At 36.4% G+C, this 20,133-nt stretch overlaps 1 protein-coding gene across 1 annotated transcript in view; it reads right to left on the reverse strand.

Moving 5' to 3' along the window:
* The window catches only part of LOC135077550 (WW domain-binding protein 11), a 57,097-nt gene that overhangs the window by 20,986 nt on the left and 15,978 nt on the right, over positions 1–20,133 (reverse strand). The window contains exons 3-6 of the mRNA XM_063972095.1: positions 17,804–17,956; positions 12,595–12,770; positions 10,193–10,336; positions 6,573–6,819 (exon numbers count right to left, since the gene is read on the reverse strand). Of these exons, the coding sequence (XP_063828165.1) occupies positions 6,573–6,819; positions 10,193–10,336; positions 12,595–12,770; positions 17,804–17,956 (720 nt within the window). The remainder of the gene's footprint in view (positions 1–6,572; positions 6,820–10,192; positions 10,337–12,594; positions 12,771–17,803; positions 17,957–20,133) is intronic.

Raw genomic sequence — 20,133 nt, forward strand, 5'->3', positions numbered from 1 at the left:
GCGTAACGTAAATAGTCTGTTAAAGATCTCGTCGCCCGGATTTAATTCACCGATATGTGTTTTGCTCACAATTTGTGTACGTGTCCGCCGTGATACGAGGGTGTGCACACATATCTGTGGACCGACGTCACACCCCGGAGGCGTTTGTTTGCAGATCAGAGATCGCACCAACAAAATTTCAAATCCCATTCCATTACTTTCTTAAGGTAGAGCTTATATGTATTATTATAAGAATGTCTGCTGGCTCACAGTCAACAATGTTATCATGTAACTTATTGAAATAATTAATTACTCGATACACTTATGCGAAATATTTTAATTATTTCCTATTAGGTAACATCATACACCATTTTCGTTTGTTATGAATAAACTCTTCTTCTTCTTTTCGTGTCGATAACAAACCTACACAGTGTCAGCCCAATAAATTCTAAACTTCGTAAACATTACAAAATTCTATCTCAAACCAAAGGCACAATGATAAACGAACCCATATCATTTTTCAATAACTTAGAATATTACTACAAGTTATCTGTAACATCTATGTACTTCAATTAAATTTATTTGAAATGACATCCAATAATATGCCTCTACTCTATTCAGGTCACTAACAATAAGTACTATATTTTTCATCGCTTTTTGATCGTCGCTACTTTTATTACTAGGAATACCGACTATTAGGTAAAATTACATTTCCTAAAAATAAATCTACTTATTCGTCATATCCAATGTCAGGCGACAAAAGGCATTTTCCCCCAATTAAAGGTAACCTTTGGAAATAGAACACTTTTCTCGTGTATAATATTACGAGAGTTTAATTAAACGTTCTTTAATCAACGATGTGTTACCCGGTAAAAACACATACCTACAAAATCATGATGTGATTGTACGTAACAGTTATTTTCTCTGACCGGTAGTCTGTACGAGTAGCTACTTATTTTCTGGTCCTTGTGCTCGATAATGATAAATGAAAGGACAAAACAAGTAAACGGTAACCAAAACTTGTTCAAGATTGCATAAGCCCATATTCTGGTTGTGCCTGTGTCGGGGCAACGACCCCGAGACCCTTTATTTTGTAAATTTTTCGCATCGCATCGAACCTTGGCAGTTCCATTTAACCTGGACGCGTCTCGACGATTCGATTACGCGTGCTTGGACAACGTGACAGAGATATGCAAAACAAAAAATATGCGTAGGAGTTGAGTACAAAAAAGTTTATTTTTGAGCGTTAACCTCACTATAAAAATGCATGACTTCAAATTTATATATCGTTGCAATCGATGCCCGAACCGGATGATTTTATTTGCCTTGAAATATGCCTGCCTTCTCCGAAATAGGGCGACACAAATAATTGGCTACTAAGCATTCATGACTGCAGTACTATGGCATCCTTTATTGCACATTAGACGTAAAGATCACAAAGGTTGAGCCATAATTACAAGTAGTACATACCAACGTATGTAAATAAGTTCTGAGCGTGGGCGAACGTCGGAGACTCTTGCTTGTATAGGTAGGTAAATATAATATTATTTAAGAAGTAACTGAATATTACAATGTAACAAAGAAAACTTCATTACAGATTTGTGTAAGTAAGTGTTATTTCTGGGTATTGTATTTGTTTATTTACAAAATCCAAATCTTTACATTTTCGTCTATTTTAATATCATTTATGCAAAAGAAGGTTATTGATCATAATATACTGTATTTTGGAATTGGATGTCTGTAAATAATAAAGTTACTTTTGTAATAGTTAAAATTGTTATAAATAACATCAGATTATTAAACTTTTCGATGCATTGTTTTATCATAATCTTGGCAATGGGTATTAACCCATATTTTATAGAATAAATAGAATATTTATCAAAACTTCTAGCGACTTCAACCAACTAAAACAATAAATTAATTTCTGTAGCTTCTGACTAAACTTTCCCTATTGTTTCATGACACATAGTGAACAGTTCAAGTGCGTACATTCGCTCTAAATTGTAAATAAACTTGAGACAATGGCCAACCACTCCACTTACGTGTGGTCGTAGTGTTTTATTCCACATTCGCGATGCCACCATCGTCACTTATGAGACCCCACTTAGTTCACACGGGCAGAAAAATCCCTCAGTTGAAAGTAGGTTACACGGTAGCAGTAATAAAACTATGCACCGGGTCACTGTAAAAGCTGTCCTATCTCTGAAATGCAGAATGAACTTTCGAATCGATATGAACTTGCACGTGTGACACGAGTAACGTTTGATAACTTCCATGTGGCTAACGGTACCATCGATTTTTGTTCGGCTGCAGTTTGATTAAAATCTGAATGTCATATCGAAATGACGTTTCAAATAACATTTGCAATATTTTTTTAAGACCTTTATAAGCTCCTGTAACCGCCCACGACTTCGCACGCGTGGGATCCGTTTGGAGTTTCGTAAAATCCGTACTCAGCATCTATAGAGCATAGGTACATTTTTAAAAGTCTCTTACTTCAAAAACATAGGACTTTCATGCAAACTTTCAACACCCTCTTTACCCCCTTAGGGGTTGAATCTTGCAAAATCCCGTCTTCATCCCGTGATGAGTGAGTGAGTCAGTCAGTCAGTCAGTGACATTTCGCTTTTATATAGGTATACAGGGTGGAAACGATAAGTGATCTCACTCGATTATTTTTAAACTATACAATATATTGAAAAACTGGTTACTGATCCTGAAATTGCTTCACGAGCTCTTTCAAACGGTACCAATAATAGGTTACAGAATAAACTGGAACTATCCGAAAATTCAATGTTTCCAGCTTCCACTACATAGGCATACTAAATGTATGCCAACCACACAATATTAAAAGTATAATTTATTTTTTGTTAAATAATAAACTTAAAAAGTCGGTTAAATAAACTCGTAATTTGCATCTTATTTAAAACTATTTGTGGAAAACATTAGTTTTAGGCTTTACTTGCTATAATATTATCAAGAGATGAGTGCCATGACTGTGATAGTACTAAATGTATGGAAGATAGAAACATTGAATTTTTGGATAGATCCAATTTATTCTGTAAGCTATTGTTGATACCGTTGGATAGAGCTTGTGAAGCACTTTTAAGATCAGTAACTAGTTTTGCGATATCTTGTGTAGTTTTTTATATTATGTAACTTTACCAAATGTATGAAAGCTGGAAAAACATTGAATTTTCGGATAATTCCAGTTTATTCTGTAACCTATTATTGGTACCGTTTGAAAGAACTCGTCAAGCACTTTCAGGATCAGTAACCAGATTTTCGATATCTTGTATAGTTTAGAAATAATCGAGTGAGATCACTTATCGTTTCCACCCTGTATAGATAATAAGGAAACTGCCAAAGTACCTAATGCACACGTCTCTTTACATCATACCTTCTTATTCTATTCTATTTTGTAAATGAAATACCTACCACCGCAGATTCTGCAGTACAAAATGTTATACTTCTGTGCGACGCACTCTATCCTATAATAAGTTAGCGTGAAAAATATTTCCGAGACGACGCGTTCCCAGCATTCTGCTCTCCCCTCGCCGTAGGTGTTGTACTACGACGCATCATGTGTGCACAATGTAACATGAAGAAAAATATTCAAGATGCAAAGCGATATGCATATTGTCGTGTTGCATGCATTTCTTTACCTGAAGCATAAAATGCCATGCAATATTCAATCACATTCACTATCATCATTGCTCGCGCATGAGAACTAAGTTCATTCGATTTGCACGTGCAGGAGAATCATCAAGTGAAAACTAGGTTACATGTTAGCACTAATAATGATATCAGCGTCAAAGCTGAAAAATGCCAGCTCCGGACTGAAATGCAAAACGTTGGACCACGCGTAACAAGATTTATCAACTGCGCGTCCCAGTCCGATAATGCCATAAACTTGTTTTGATGCTGAGTTTTTTGCTGCTATGGCCCATGAAAATACGCTTTTACTTTATACACCTGTCACACTTATTTATTCGGATTTTCAGCACAGCTATGAAGGCTACGTTAATGATATCGACAGACGCTATTATTGGATTACCAGCTCTAACAGTAACTTTGTACGCGTGGAATTCATTTTTCCAGAGTAGGTAGTTAATATGTGTCTGTCGTTACCCGTAAATAATCAAAGAGAATTCATAAAGCTTACACGATGTCCAAAATAAAGTGAAAATGCCTATTTGCTATCATTTTTAAAGGGAAATACTGATTAACACTTCTCAGTAAAGGCTATCCTTGAATAGAATATCGCGTTATTTTATAAAATCTCAAAAATATTGTTCATTTTGTCATCAATATTGAACAATTTTAGGATATAGGCACGTTTATATGTTGGTATACCTCATACTTTCATTAATGTGTCACTGTAGCTTGATTGATTGCCTTTAGCAACATGAAAATGGCTAATGCCTTATTTTAAACCGAACCTATTGCGACTTTATTGGAGCAACCTACATTTTATAATTATTTCATACTAAATATGGAATGCATGTATGACCCAAGGTGTGATCCATTATGTTAGATACAGTATAACCTGTATGTTCTATCTTTAGATTGCGTCTCATTAAGTTCAACATTTGAACCATTAATCAATGCCAAATCTCACGTTGTGTCACCTTAATTATATAATTTAATAACAACGAAACTTATTACGAGATACAGCAATAGTTAAAAGTAAGACAATTTTCTTCCTCTTTTAATTTTTCCTAATTTACTTAGTATCAACATGCACCATTTAATGGGATGTGATGAACTAGATATGTTATTATGTATTAAGGTAAGTAGTTACTGAGCTCATAATGCGAGTATCGGATTAACTCTCAATTCCAATCTGCTATGGTCCATTGAGGTTATACCGTAATAGATGTTAATCCGCTTATTCGAAAAACACTTAGCTTATTAACGTATGCGCCAACAGCAAAATGCAAAATGTGTTCTGCTTTCTCTATTAATACATTTGTGAAGAGCCACAATAAATACAAACGGATTATTATGAAAATCCGATGTACCTAAAGACAATATAAGAAAGCACTTACCTTGCAAATAAAAATCTCTAAGGCCAAAAGAACAGCCGATTTAAAAATAATCCAACAAATATTTATTAACTTAATTTATACAAAGACTGACTTCTTCTGAAAAACGCCCCCGCTGTGTTTGTCAAGACAAATTTATCTCTACATACACTTCAATTAAATGCGCGGACCTTTATACTTAATCAATATAAAGTTTAATGTACTTTATTAAAAACTAGCGGCCGCCCGCGACTTCGTACGCGTGGATCCCATTTTACCCCCTTCATCTATCTTACGCGGTTTAGATATTTTCATACAAATGTTTTTTCCCGCTAACTCCCGTTCCCGTAGGAATTTTGCAATATCCTGTTATAACTAAGCTTTAAGTTTACTAAGGTACCTGCTTGCCAAATTTCAAGCGTCTAACTTAAGCGGTTTAGATTTTTCATACAAAAGGATTTTCCCGCTAATGCCCGTTCCCGTGGGAATTCCTAAGTATCCTATAACCTGCCCAGGAGTATGAAGAATAATTGTACCAAGTTTCGTTAAAATCCGTCGAGTAGTTTTTGTTTCTATAAGGAACATACAGACAGACAGACAGACAAAAATTTTACTGATTGCATTTTTGGCATCAGTATCGATCACTAATCACCCCCTGATAGTTATTTTGAAAATAATTCATGTACAGAATTGACCTCTCTACAGATTTATTATAAGTATAGATATTTATCTAGTTACTCGCCATAGAACAATCACTCTTCATTTAGAACTATTAATGGTAATCGCGAGGTCCCTGCCTATACCTCTCCAATAAAATTTCATTTTCGCCCTTAAAACTATTGCTTTACCTCACTGTAAAACTCGATTCCTAAAAATGTTGATGCTTAAAAACAATAAAGATTACTCAATTAAGTTAACGGATAGTCATAAGTTCCAATGTTTATTGAAATCTAAAAGCATTTTGACACTTAAGTAATGAAATTTTGATTAATGGTGGTGGCAACTACCCGTTCGTTACGTTCGTTCGTTACGATCATCGTTGACCCAATTATTATTTATTATAACATCATATTTCCTGCAAAATAAGAAAAACTTACCTGTCTACAAGTCCATCAGACGCGAAGTTAACCGAATCGGTGAATAACGGGTGTACATCTAAAATTCAAAGGTGACTGGCTAACTGACTGACTGACATAGTGATCTATCAACGCACAGCCCAAACCACTGGACGGATCGGGCTGAAATTTGGCATGCAGGTAGACTTGGGCATCCGCTAAGAAAGGATTTTACGAAACTCCACCCCTAAGGGGGTAAAACGGGATCCACGCGTACAAAGTCGGCCGCTAGTTAGGCTGAGTTGCACCACCTAACTTTGACGATAACTAATAACGATAACCGATGTTTTTTGTATGGAGTTTGACAGATTTTTGAAGTTTGTCAAAGTTAAAGTAAGATGATGCTACCCAGCCTTAGAATATAAAGTTGCAAAATAAAAAACAAAATAAAATTGGATAAATTCCAGAATATAAATCTGAAATGAAAGATATAAAAAATAAAAACACTTACAGGTAGAGGGAAAGGTGCTGGGCGGTGTGACATGGGCGCGAAGGGCGGGACACGGGGCTCCTGCGCGGGCGGCGGTGGCATGCGGTCCAGCTGGGGCATACGGTCCATCTGGGGCATACGGTCCATTTGCGGCATGCGGTCCATTTGGGGCATGCGGTCCATCTGAGGCCTCAAGGGAAGACGCACGGGGCCGGACAGCGGGAATGCGAACACCTGCGACTGCGGCTCGGGGAAGCTGCCCATTGGTCTGTTGACAAATAAATTAATAGGATAAAAACATTTTCAAAAGCGAGTTTCTAGCATTCTAGCCCATACTTATAATGTACTAGCTTTTGCCCGCGTGAAATTTAGTTTGTTAGAGATCGTCATAAATTATAGCCTATATGTTATTTAGGGTTATAAACAATAATACTGTAAAGTTTCATCAAAATCCGTTCAGTAGTTACTGCGTGAAAGAGTAACAAACATCCAGACCATGAAGCTAAAGATAAAAATGGAGGCCAGACTTGGAACAAAAACTTGAGTCAAATACCTACTTATCTCTATCTCGCTCTCTGTGGGCCGACCTCTCTTTTTAGTGTGGACTGTAGTATTGCTATCTCCTGATTTAAATCTCCTAGTAAATTCTTCGAAATAGCCAATTCACTAACCAAATCAGAAGTTAAACAAATAAATAATTAAATATTTGAACTACGATTACCTAGTTGAATTAAAAATCACAAAATTGTCGGCCGTTTAGGTTTAATGTGTTGGCGAATCAGGGAATTCCAATTCCAATTCCTGGGGAATTGGTACCATGTGGCAACATCGGCCCAATCCGGCCCATCATGGCGGTTGTTTACTATTTTGTTCATTATGCAGTTAATTTCGTTTGAGATTGTTTACAGGAAATAATCATTGTTTTATCACAAGAAATGGTGCAAAATTTTGTAGTGCGTGGTTGCGGTAGTACGTGGTGTCCTGGAAGTGACATAAGATTCCACGCATAAGTGTTTATTTCGTGATTTCCGACATTAGATCATTGTAAACATTTTTCACATTTTTTACAGTAATTTCTTCCTAAAACGTTTTACCAGTATTTACAGTTATCATTTAATGATACCTATGTCAAGAAATAAAGATTTTACATTGAGTTTCATTGAATTTGAGCAAATTTATATTTTTTGTTTATTTAGAAAGAGAGAGTCTGCCCACAGAGAGCGAGATAGTGATACATAGTTTGTGCTTCAAGTAGGTATTCGGAGTGTGGCCTCCATTTTTATCTATAGCTTCATGATCCAGACATCCAAACTTTCGCATTAATAATATTAGTAGGAAGAACCCTCATCAAGACAAAACTAAAGCGCCCCGACAAGATAAGGTTGCTGTAAAGTTATTGAGGAGTTTGGCCCTGGTGGACTTTGGCTAGTAGGTACCTATAAAGATTTTAATTTTAAACACGTTAAATCCTAACCAAACTGTGAAGAAATACACTTTCAGTCGAACCTAATACCTAGGTCTAAACAGACCTTCTCACTCTCTCAATCGCCAAATCACAAGAGGCATTTATACACTGTGTACACATAATACAGACATGTACGAAACTTTTTTAGAACTTAGTTTTAAAGAGAAAACTTAAGTTCACTATCACTTCTGCGACTTTAAGTTCAAGTTCTGAACTTAAAGCTGAAAGTTTCGAGACTGTCATTTATTTGTTCGTTCTGTTAATTACAGTATACACGTACCTACTACAACTTTTATCTAAATATGTCTATAAGACTCAACTTCCATCAAAAAGAAAGAGGTCTGTCCCATAAAACAGCAAACACAAGTTACAATATTTCAGCAATTTCACCAACTTTCAATGATGATTATATTTAAGAGTAGGTTAACTATTCATATAGATCCAATGACTTCAGCGGCGTAACGCGATTACGCGACGCGATCGCAACGTTTCGTTTTCATACAATTTGACATATTTTGCAGTCGAGTCTCTCACTACTACCACTACTACACTTCTTCACTACACACACTATTTATCAAAAGTCGCCGCATTCACTCCTGCTAAGTAGTCTCGTGTACCAGAGACTGAAAACTACACAACATAAATCTTATAGCATGTTACACAAGGGCGTTAGTTATAAGTATCTGTGTATAGGTCTAACTCCCAGGTGGCAGGATTATAGACTATCAAACTTTGCCTGCTCCATTTCTCTATGGAATTCATTTTCCAGTTAAGAAACTTTGCGAACTTTCACTCCATTTGCCGGACTTGTTTAGGAGTCCGTTTACGTTTTCCAAGCGAGGATTATAATTTAAGTCATGCATTTTCCTGGATTTGAAATGCGCAAAACAAGATGCTTCAATAGAATATTTTCAATTATGTAGGTAGGAGATTACAGGTCAATTGCAGAAAGTGCATTTGTACATATAGGGATAGAGTTAATCCTCTTAACTGCATAGGTATTTCTATCAAAATCCCCAGCTATATTATAACAACAGGGAGGTATATTTAAATTGCTACTCAGGTAACGTGCGCGTAGCGTGCGACATTTTGCTTGTGAAACGGACCGGGAAGGGCCTTTTCCGCGTTCTCATACAAATAAGTATGTTCTTACACACCCACGCACACCACGTCACAATGTGGATGACAATTAATGAAATTTTCCTATACTTTCCTTCCTATTTGTACAAGAAACCTCTTTCTTGTAAAATTAGGAAAGGTGTTTCTGAAAAATTACACGTGCTGTACAAAAAGACACACGAGTGATTCGTTGTTTCTATTTTACGTATTTTAAGAAACAAATTATACCTAAATTAAATATTAAACTTATGTATATTTCAAGTAAAATCTTATCTAAACTTTAAAGTTACTTTTGCTCTACGTGCCGCGGAAGACCGATTTTAAAACGTTTTTATATTAAATTTAGTCCTTCTCAGTTAATTTACTCCCGCCACCCACTGCGGGGTGACACCTACGCAAATTCCTCAAATATTTTTGTCCTATCCAGATAAATTAAAAAATACCATAGACGTGTAATGTAAAAGATAATAAACCTTGTCTTTTACCACTGTAAACAATAACAAATAACGTATGTTTTTATAACTCCGACAACAGCAACAAATGTTTAATTAATTCTGCTGTTTAGCCTTTTTAACGCTCCGTTAACAGTTTAGTATTTTAATTGTATTTATTGAGTAGGTAATTAATAATTGCTTCCAATCAAGTTTTAAGAACGTAACAATTTAATTTTGCTTAATGTTGGTCAACAACGAGTAACGAAATAGTCAATTTCTAGCCGAGTGCATATTTTTAAATGATAACAATATACGATAGTAAGTCGTGGTTTATTAGAGATTAGAGCCGGTTATTATTAGTCCTAACCCAAAAACTTCTATTTAAACGTTTGAAAATTAGGACTGATTTAAAACTCAAAATTCTTATAAATGTGTAGTTATAATAATTTGAACTGTCTCTACACAGAGGAATCTGATGATGACAAAAAAGTCCACGCAGTGTCCGTTTTGTCTTGACTATGTATTTAGACTGTAATGCATAATAATGCCTCTGTACGAAGGCCCCGGACTAAGTTCTCTCCTCTTACATTTAAAAACATATTAGTTAGCAGCTATACCCTTACCTAGGTTCGTCTCCGCCGTGGCAGATGATGGCCACGCGCTCGGCCTGCGCGTTGCGCGGGGCGAAGGCTCCGAGGATGTTGAAGGGGAAGCGCCTCTCCATGGGGTCTTCGTGGCGACGCTCCACCACGCAGTTCATGCGTCCCCTAGAAGTAAATTAATCGTTGTATTAGTAAGTTTGTTCTAATAGCAGAAAAATATAAATAATTAAGCAAATGTAGGTACTGTTAGGAATCATAAATGAGGAGACCCGCAGGAGAACCAAAGTGACCGACATAACTCGCAGAATTGCTAAAAGCTAGTGGCAGTAGGCGAGGCACATAGCCCGTAGAGACAATGGTCGATGGGGCAGAAAAGTTAGTGGTGACCACGGGCTGGAAGACGTAGCGCGGGCAGGCCTCCTATTAGGTGGACCGACGATCTGGTAAAGGTCGCGGGAAGAACCTGGATGCAGGCAGCGCAGGACCGTTCGTTATGGAAAGCCTTGGGAGAAGCCTTTGTCCAGCAGTGGCAAACGAACGAATGAACGAAAGTACAATTAACATCAATACCTTCTAATTTTACATTTTATAATCATAAGGATACAAGAAGGTTCAGAATTAAAGTGTTTTTAATATTGCTAGAAAGCAATCGGTTCCAGATGATCCGATGAGTGGAGACACCACTCCAGTTGTTTGTTGTGTTGTGTTAGTCTATAATGTTATGTTGATCATAAAACGAATATCCACGAAATTAGATACTTATGTTATCAAAAGTTTTGTGTTTTCAAAGAACTAGTAGGAGGAAGGTTCTACGTAGGTGTATGTTACAACTGTGCTTACAACCAGAGATATCCACACGAGGTCACCCCGGGTGTAGGCAGCTCTACCCCTTCTAAGTGGGCGCTGACCTTAGCCCTTACTAAACTCTACGTCACTTATCTTGTTAATCGGATTGATTGCTTCCTACGTAATACAATTTAATTGCCAAGTAATTGGCAAACTGATCAAGCAGTATCGATTTCTTCTTGGTTTGTGTTCTAGTTCTAATACTGTTAAACGAGTTAAGACGAATAAATCATATTATTATCGTAAGTAATTAATTTATGTAGGTAAATAAAAATAATCGTTTGTGTCTTATTGATTTATGAAATGATTCAAAATATAACGTCAATTGTATGTAAGTATGCAGTTGTTATACGGCATGCTTGTTGCAATTACATTTCCAATTTCTTTAAATTTTATTCAATCACAAACGTGTATTTTTTTTATAGCCCTATAATTACATCGAACCATTTAGTTAGTGTTTCGTTTGACACAAGCAGTAATATAGTACAATACAAAAAATAAGTAATGTTTATAATTATTTATATGGCTATTATGCTGAATGCAATTAGAAACGTAAGTGTATGTTTAATTACACTAGTAACATATTATGTCCATGTTTAAAGGCTTTTTTTTATTTGATAACTAACATAATTGTTTTAATAGCTCTTTTACCTACCGAACATAGATGGTGCTCTACAAAGGTGAATGTGACCCTATTCTTTGATTCAAATTCAAATTCAAATTCAAAATATTTATTGCTTACTAAGTGACAATTTGTAATGGTGTAAATTACATAATATACAGGAGCTTAAAAACTTAGTTACCTGAGTGGTATCGCAATAGAGTAGGTGGCTATTTAAACATTAATGGTATTAATATTAATTAACTATAATAAGTTTATTAATTCTTGCTAGCTATCATAAAAATATAGCTATGAGACACGATACTTAGGCTGAGTTGCACCACTTAACTTTGACCGTAACTATAACGATAACCGGTGCTTTTTGTATGAAGTTTGCAGATTTTTGACGTTTGTTAAAGTTAAAGTAAGATGGTGCCACCCAGCCTTATACTCGTACTTACTTAACATCTTACTTGCCCTCTAATACGTAACGTGATCCTTTGACATTTTTATCTTTTGATACACATTTTACGAGCTCATGCAAGCGAGATACCATTATTTATTGTGTGCGACGAATTTTGAACGGTCTAAAGAACCCCATACGATAAAACGACAAAGCGGACACAAGCCTTTGATATCTATCTATCTGTGTTATGCCGGTATTATGATGGGGATTTTGAGGAAGGTACTTAGCATACCACAGTTTTTATCGCGGATAAGGATTCGGTCCTGTCCGCGCGTTTATGTAGGTAGAGGATGTAGCTTATTAAAGAAGAATGCTAAAAAGAACTATAAAACTTTTTATTTATTTTGGAGTGTTGGCAAGAAAAAACCGTCCACCTTGTAGTCGAACTGATAGTGCAACAAGATCAGATGTATCCTAGCAGATTCTCCTTGTTCTCCTTGAAACTGTTATTGTATCAGTTATCGTTGCTAAAGTCATATTTGTTCTATATGAGGAGAATATCCAACTTACTTCTGGTTGTTGGCGAGGAAGGCGCCGGCCAGCTCGTCGAGGTCAAACTGCACGGGCAGCTTGAACAGCGGCCTGATGGCGTCCAGGTCCTCCTCCTCCTCAGCAGAACTGTCGGACTCCGAGCTCTCATCGCTACCAGAGTCAGCCTCGTTCTTTGAGTTGTCATTGTCGATTTTCTGCAAGAAACAAGTCATTTTGTTATTAGTGTGACCTTTAAAACTACAGACATTAGACTTTTGTCAGTCCCATTTGCACTTCATTCTCATAACCAAACTGGTTTGACAACCTTTTTAGTTGCTATAAATTGCATGCTCTGTTTGAGATCACCAAATATTAGATTATTTCAAACCGTAAATATCAGTAGTACCTACTTCACATTATAAACAGTCAGGCACAATACCAATCCGATACAACAATATTTACCCAAAATAAGATGCAAAACAAATAAACTTTGACAACTTCCTATTGTTGGGTCTCAAAGGAAAAATATGATTATTCATCGGCATTGTATACCAATCCGACTTTACTGTTTCCAATGAAATGAAAGTATTGGGTTTCATACTGAACAGAATAAACACTCCAACTTGTTCTTGAGAATAATAGGAAAACAATACTGAAAAGTGCCTTCGATATAAAAGTTATAAACCGAGGAGAATGTATTTCAGGGTCGTACCCCTGACACGGCTCTAGCAAAAACAACCTACGAAGCGAGTATTATTTTTTCACAATAATGGCTATGTTTTATTATCTTTGCTTCTTGACATTGCATTGGAATCTTTAGGTACTCGCACAGTCAAGATCAGAGAGATCATCCAAACAAATGTAAAGGAAGTACTATGCTATTTTAAGTAACTTTTAAAAATAAACATTAGCGGATTAATTTTGCCTTAAAAATTTTATACCGCTCACCAAAACAATTTGCATAGGTCTTGTCCTCTGTCTTGTATTTATGTTACATTACGTTCAGAACTTCAGAAGAGATTATATAATTGTAAACTCTACATACACGGAACTAACTTCTAAGAGGCAGGAAGTAACAGAGTGCGCATCTTAAACGAAGTATACAGTAGTTGACCTATAGAGTCAGTGAGGTTAAGGGTCCGTCAACTAGACCGGGAAGCGTTGCGCAAACCGCTGGTATAAATCAGTGAGCAGGACTAGTTGGGTTCAGGTGGCGGGCCCTCGACCCAGCACTCGACCTAGGGCTACCAGTAAACAGGGAACGGTTGTTAACGTCGTCAATACCTTCCCGTTTGTAGATAAAGTGGTGACATAACATTTACCGAACAGTACCTCTAGTAGGAAAAACTTTCGAGTTCGTTTCGTTGCGTATTCAAAGTGTCATCGAAAAATTTTGTATGAAAAATTAAACAGCGCCCCCTAGGGCGGCTATAATATAGGGGGCGCTGTTTAATTTTTTATACAAAATTTTTCGATGACACTTTGAATACGCAACGAAACGAACTCGAAAGTTTTTCCTACTAGAGGTACTGAAAAAAATGCTGAAGTGTATTTTTAAGACCTACAAGTCATCGAAAAACTTTCTAAACCACGTAAATAGCTTGGTTTCATATTTCCCACTGTCAATATTTTTTTCATGGAGAGTTGAGAACCCTGTACAAGATGGTTCTTAATACTTTTATAGACAATAAGAGATTGTTGATTACGTATCCGTGTCTAACGGACAATTATTTGGTTCCGAAGTAAATTATGAAATACTAGGTACTTCTTCTTTTATGTACCTACTTGTAAATACTTTTAAAACATAAAACAGCAATAAACGTTTAACTATATTGCGATATTACTGCAACACGAATCATGGTCAAATATTTAACATGCATGATAGTATTTCGAAATACCGTTGGTGGTTCTGCAATAGATAATTAATTCACACAGATATAGAATCACAGTCGTTTTATAAATGGAAGATTCTCATTTACCACACGATATCCAACTCTACCAACTAGCGAGTGAATTAATTTCTTACTACCATAGTTATTTTTTTGCTACAAACGCTATACGGATATTAATGGCTACTAAAATCAAATTGCTTCTACGAAGAAACAATTAAGTGTTTTAATATTCATTGCTCACTGAGGAATACGACTAAACGTAAACGTAATGTAGGAAGTACCCACTAACTTGACATGATAAGTTTCTTTAAATACTGGCCTGCTTTCGTAAAGCAATGATAATTCGTTAAATTAAGTGCACCATTACAATGTAACCTGAACTGGTTTCAAAATGTAAAATATGTGATGTTATACAACTTTGTTTAAAGTTATCAAAAGCGTAACTTATTGCTGAACGACGCGAGCAATGGAAACATTGCACGTAGAAAGTTATGAATTTAAAATAATGGCTAATAAAATATATTAATGTTATTTTGCATGCGCGCATGTCTTGTCGGATATTTACGTTATTCGAGAATTAATTGTTGTGACAATCAACTTATGTTATGATCACAAACTTTTCAACCTAGAAAAGTAGAATTTTTATTCATTTTGGTTTTACTAGCTATTTATAAGTAATACCAGTTTTGGTTACCAGCTAAGAAAGCGGACAAAAACAAGTTTCTTAGGTATAAAATCAATAAATTGTTTCAAGAACTTTCAAGAAACGTTAAGCCTTAACTGACCTAACTACGTAACTCTCAGAAGAGTTACGTATCAAGGTAGGTATACAACAGTCAAAAGTAAATATTGGCTGGTGCACTTGATAAATTTCCAACGTGTAAAACAGAGCAATTTATCTCGTTCTGTACTGTTTGCGCGGCACAATCGCTCGGACATCCTGCGCGAACAATGCGCCCGCGCACCATTGTCTCGCGCCCTCCGTTTACAAATATCACCACCACATGAATAGCTCATCGTTTGATCGGCCGATTCGTATGCTAATCTTGTCCTTTAATTATTAGTTTAATAAACAATTTATTTACAGCAATTATAAACAAGCTCCATTGACGACCCTCCATAGAAGACTTGGCCGTGCACTTCCATGCACTCATGCGAAACTTCATTGTCCATCCATGAATAAGCGAGTAATTGAACGTGAATACCGAAACATTCAACCAAAACACTCTAATTTCTTATTGATTAATCCGGAACACAAACACTTACACATATTTCATTCCCAACTTTAAAGTAGATATTATGCATTAGTGGTAGAGTTAGACTTCAATCTTTTGAGATATGAAAACATCGTCAAATGACTTCAATACATGAAGATAATTTGATTTAGCTAAGAAAGATTTGTAGATAAATTAAAAAGCTCAGTTCCTTAGACCGAAATATTTCTCTTCAATCTCTGAAGGATTGGTAGATGCTTTATTTGGCCTGAATGCGGTGTAAATTATTTTCAACCTTAAACATTCTCTTCCACGAATCGTACATCAAGGAGTTTATTGTACGCTGTAACTTTTATAGTCCATTATTATCTTTCAGGAAATTCGCATAATATAAAGAAAATATTTTTGGGGTCCCTTCTGAGAAGCACTGGGGATATTCGAAAAATGTATCAGTGACTCTAGCTTTTCGTAATTCTAGAAGTGCTACAGGCCACATTGTTGTTTTACAAAAGCAAGACAAATCCCACCACGTTCCTCGTTGATAGGAACGTTCTCGAATGGCGACTTTAGTATGAAAGGCACAGGAGTGGGTAGGTCTGCCAACTGGTGGAACGCGATGGAGGTCCAGAGCCGCTCGCTGTGGCATGGATTGGATATACCAAGAGTGGATTTATAGAGGCTTATGATGACAAAATTTTTGTTTCAATATCAAATCACATCAATGAATCAAGTCTTGTGTCAGCAGTAGCTTTTGTGTTTATTTATCAACCTAGTCCACAAAACGCTTGACAGTTTAGTCAGTTTACGCAACAGAGCATCGGCTGCTTTCTCAGCGCTCAGCCGGGAAGCCGAGTGAAGAGGTGCGCGGGCGGCGGTGAAAGCCGGTGACGACATCACTTGCACCCGCCGCGCTTCACCACGCGGACGGGAAGTGATGCACGGGCACGACACTAATCTCGTGCCCGCATCGACAATGTGGAAATGAATTGAATTATCTATTTGCTTTAATAGAACGGTTGTATACCTCATACATACACTACGTTCGATTACGAGACGGCCATTAGCTCTACAATCGACAAGCAGATTTTTTTCAGCTAGAGTAAAATGAAACAGGTCTAAACAGTGGGAACAATTATACTCAGTGATATGCTTTGTATTTTGATTCTATTTTAGTTCAGCTAACAAGAAACAGACAAGGAAACAATACCTAGTCTATTATGCCACATTTCATACTTATTTCAAATATCAGTTTTACGTTTCTTATTGCAATCTAGTTCCAAACTGATTATTGAAACTACGAGTATTTTCGTCTGTCGCGACTCGCGATTACAGTGCTGGATATGGATGACAAAGCAAGTAAGTTGAAAAGGCTAATTTCAAAATTGTAATAACTTTTGGTAGCAATTTTAAATTGTAATTACTTTTGTGTTCCTTTTCATCCTACTCAGCTTTTAAACCTGCAAGTATTCATAAAAGCGTTCTTTGCAAAGCAAGAAGCAAGGGGTCATAAAATTGAGCACATTTGCATTCTGGCGGAGATCCAAGTTGTTCGCAAAGCGGATCCTCCGCGACTCCATTATGACTTAAATTGCACGTATATGGCCTGCAAGGACACTGTTTTCCCATGCAATCTCAATATGCTACTCAATTGTTGAATTCCTGCTTGCAAATAATATCTTATCGATTGTTTCTGTGCCTTTTGTGTTATTGATTAACCTCTTCTATACAATTTAACATTTTAAATTTAGTTTAGCATTAGGTATATTAAAGTTGTTAATGAATAACATAAACGGAGAACATTTATGTGGAAATCAATGTCATGAATAATCCACAACAAATTGATAGTTTCTTGGTTTACCTAATACAAGCAAATGAAACAAATTCGGTTAAGAGGCTAAACTAAACCTTTCAGTGTCATCATTTCCGCCTCAGGACGTCCACTGCTGAATATAAGCATCCCCCAAAGATTTAAAGATTGGATGTTTGGTAGGGGTCTGCCGCACCCAGCACCTTTATGAGGTCACTTGTCCACCTCTTGGGTGGACGTCCTAAGCAGGGCTGGCCCTTACGTGCTTCCACTCCTAGGCTTGCTGCCCCATCGGCCGTCAGTTCAGCATTGCTTACATAATATGCTATATTTACCTGTAACTTATCCTCATCAATTTTCGACTCGGCTTGGTTGAGAGCGTCGTCTTTGAGATGGCTCTCCGGCGCGTGGCTGGGCTGTGCCGGCGCAGCCACCGCTGGGGGCACGCCGTGCAGGGCGTGTGCGTTCGCCACTGGCAGAGGCTCGTCCTAGAAACAAATAACATTTCATTAAATAACTGTGTAATGCTTCAGTTATGACATAACTACGAGTAAGTAGACACACCTAGAGAAACTCTACGAGAAAGCAGAGCTTTATTTTTTCCAAGAAATGAATGACAAACGGTACAATTAAATAGTACTGGAAAAGTTGTCAATTTCAGGAAAACAGAGATTCAAATCACTGGTGGTCTTTTCCATTATTCTAAACCGACGGACTATTACTTCTTGGTATTTAATAAACAGCTCATTCTTTTCACAATCTTGATTGTATACTCGTATCTGTTTAAATGCATGGTGTAAATATCCTAAGCACGACACAAACTGTACAAAGACATCGTTATGTAGGTACTATTTATTTATTTATTTATTTATATATTATTCAAACATCTTACAAGCTAACAGAATATATTCCAAAGCGCTTATAAGATTAATTGTACATAGGTTATCATGCATGTCAATATAATAATAATAAAGTCAATTAAATAAAAACAATAGATTTAAATCAAATTACCGAATGTCAATAGAACAATAAATTTAAAATTACAAATAAATTATAAAAATAATGTCATAATAAAGTAGTTAATTAATAATCAATCAAATAAAGTCAAAATAGAAACAATAAAATAATGTCAAATTGTCAATACGTATAAAAGTCATTTAATTTAATCCAAAATTGATTTAAGAGATGTCCTAAACTATCTGCAAATAGATCGATTTCATAGTGCCGAGCAAGAATGTCCCCGATAATTCGCAGAGCGCGGGTAGTGGGCGCATGACGCTATGCTGTATTACGTCCACTTCTCGGAATGGCAAGTCAAGTCACACCTGCCTATCGCGGTATCGATCTATCAATGCAAAAATAAGTACTAAGGTACATAAACTTGTGTACGAACGAGAGGGCAAGTCAAGGTACAAAGATTTTTAATGTAACGAGATTAAATTGCTTGCAATAAATATTGCTGTCCACGAAATTAAACGTCGCGCGTCGGTAGGTACCTACATAGGTATTCGTTCTTTACACTTATACAATTTCTTTTTAAGTAATCTGAAACAGGGACATTACTTAAAACTTTCAACACTTTTGAAATAAGTTTAATTCCTACATGACCTTATTAAAATGCAAATAAGTATGCAAAACAAATATTTTACATTATGTAAGCAGAAATATTTACGTTAATGTCTTTGTTTTACAAAAAATAAAAGAAGTAAATCCATAATATTGACGCGTGAACTTCTAGTTAGGTTGCCAACTCACGTTTGTATTGTCAAGTCGTAAATGTGCTTTACGTGAACATAAATAATTGTTATCAGTAAGCTATGTTGTCTATTGTTTATTTTTGCGCTTGTTAAACATCCTAATAATTGCGCAGATTCTTCCATAATTATCAGACAGTCGCTAACATATTGTTTCTATCAACTCGTTAGGTAGAGTCATCTACTTGTAGATAGCAACTTAAAAGGAATTGGCACAAATTACGTATGTTTTGTCTTAAGTTTCTTAAATTATGTAACTTTTAAGGTATTTAAATTGTAAGTACATCGTGACTGCGTTTGCACTTTGTCTGTTGACAAAACTATTTCCACAAGAAATAACAAAGCAAAAACAGCCGCAAGACCGCCGTTCACTTTAAGCGCAAAAACCATCAAAGTACTCATCGCAAAATGGCGGATGCCTTTTGCATGTAGCCAGTGTTACGTAACCCACGTACTGCCTACACCACACAGCCTGCACAGGTAGTAGGTACGCTGTGCGAATTGCGCGGCATTAAAGTTCGTCATTGTTCATGTCATGTTGCTGAGTTCTCACTGCATAATCACTAGAATTGACGACTTACAGAGTCATGCAAAGTGCTTGAAAAAACCTTCAAGCAATGGTGCAAGGTCACCCGAGTTGACAGCGTGACCGCTATTGCGTATCAAATGCAGACGGCACTCGATTAACATTGAAATAAGTTTATAAATTCCCCGACAATAGAACTGCATTGTTTCAGGTTGCACGAACGAATATCGTTGTATCTAAACAACAACACAAAAGGAAAATACGGCAATAGCAATTTGATGGCAATTATCCTGAGAGTGGCTGCGAGCCATTCGAATATCTCTCTATTCGTATCTAGTCGGAACTAATACATAAACAGGCTTTCCATACATAGATCAGGCAGATA

Source organism: Ostrinia nubilalis, chromosome 13 (genome assembly GCF_963855985.1).
Source record: "Ostrinia nubilalis chromosome 13, ilOstNubi1.1, whole genome shotgun sequence".
Taxonomy (NCBI): Eukaryota; Metazoa; Arthropoda; class Insecta; order Lepidoptera; family Crambidae; genus Ostrinia; species Ostrinia nubilalis.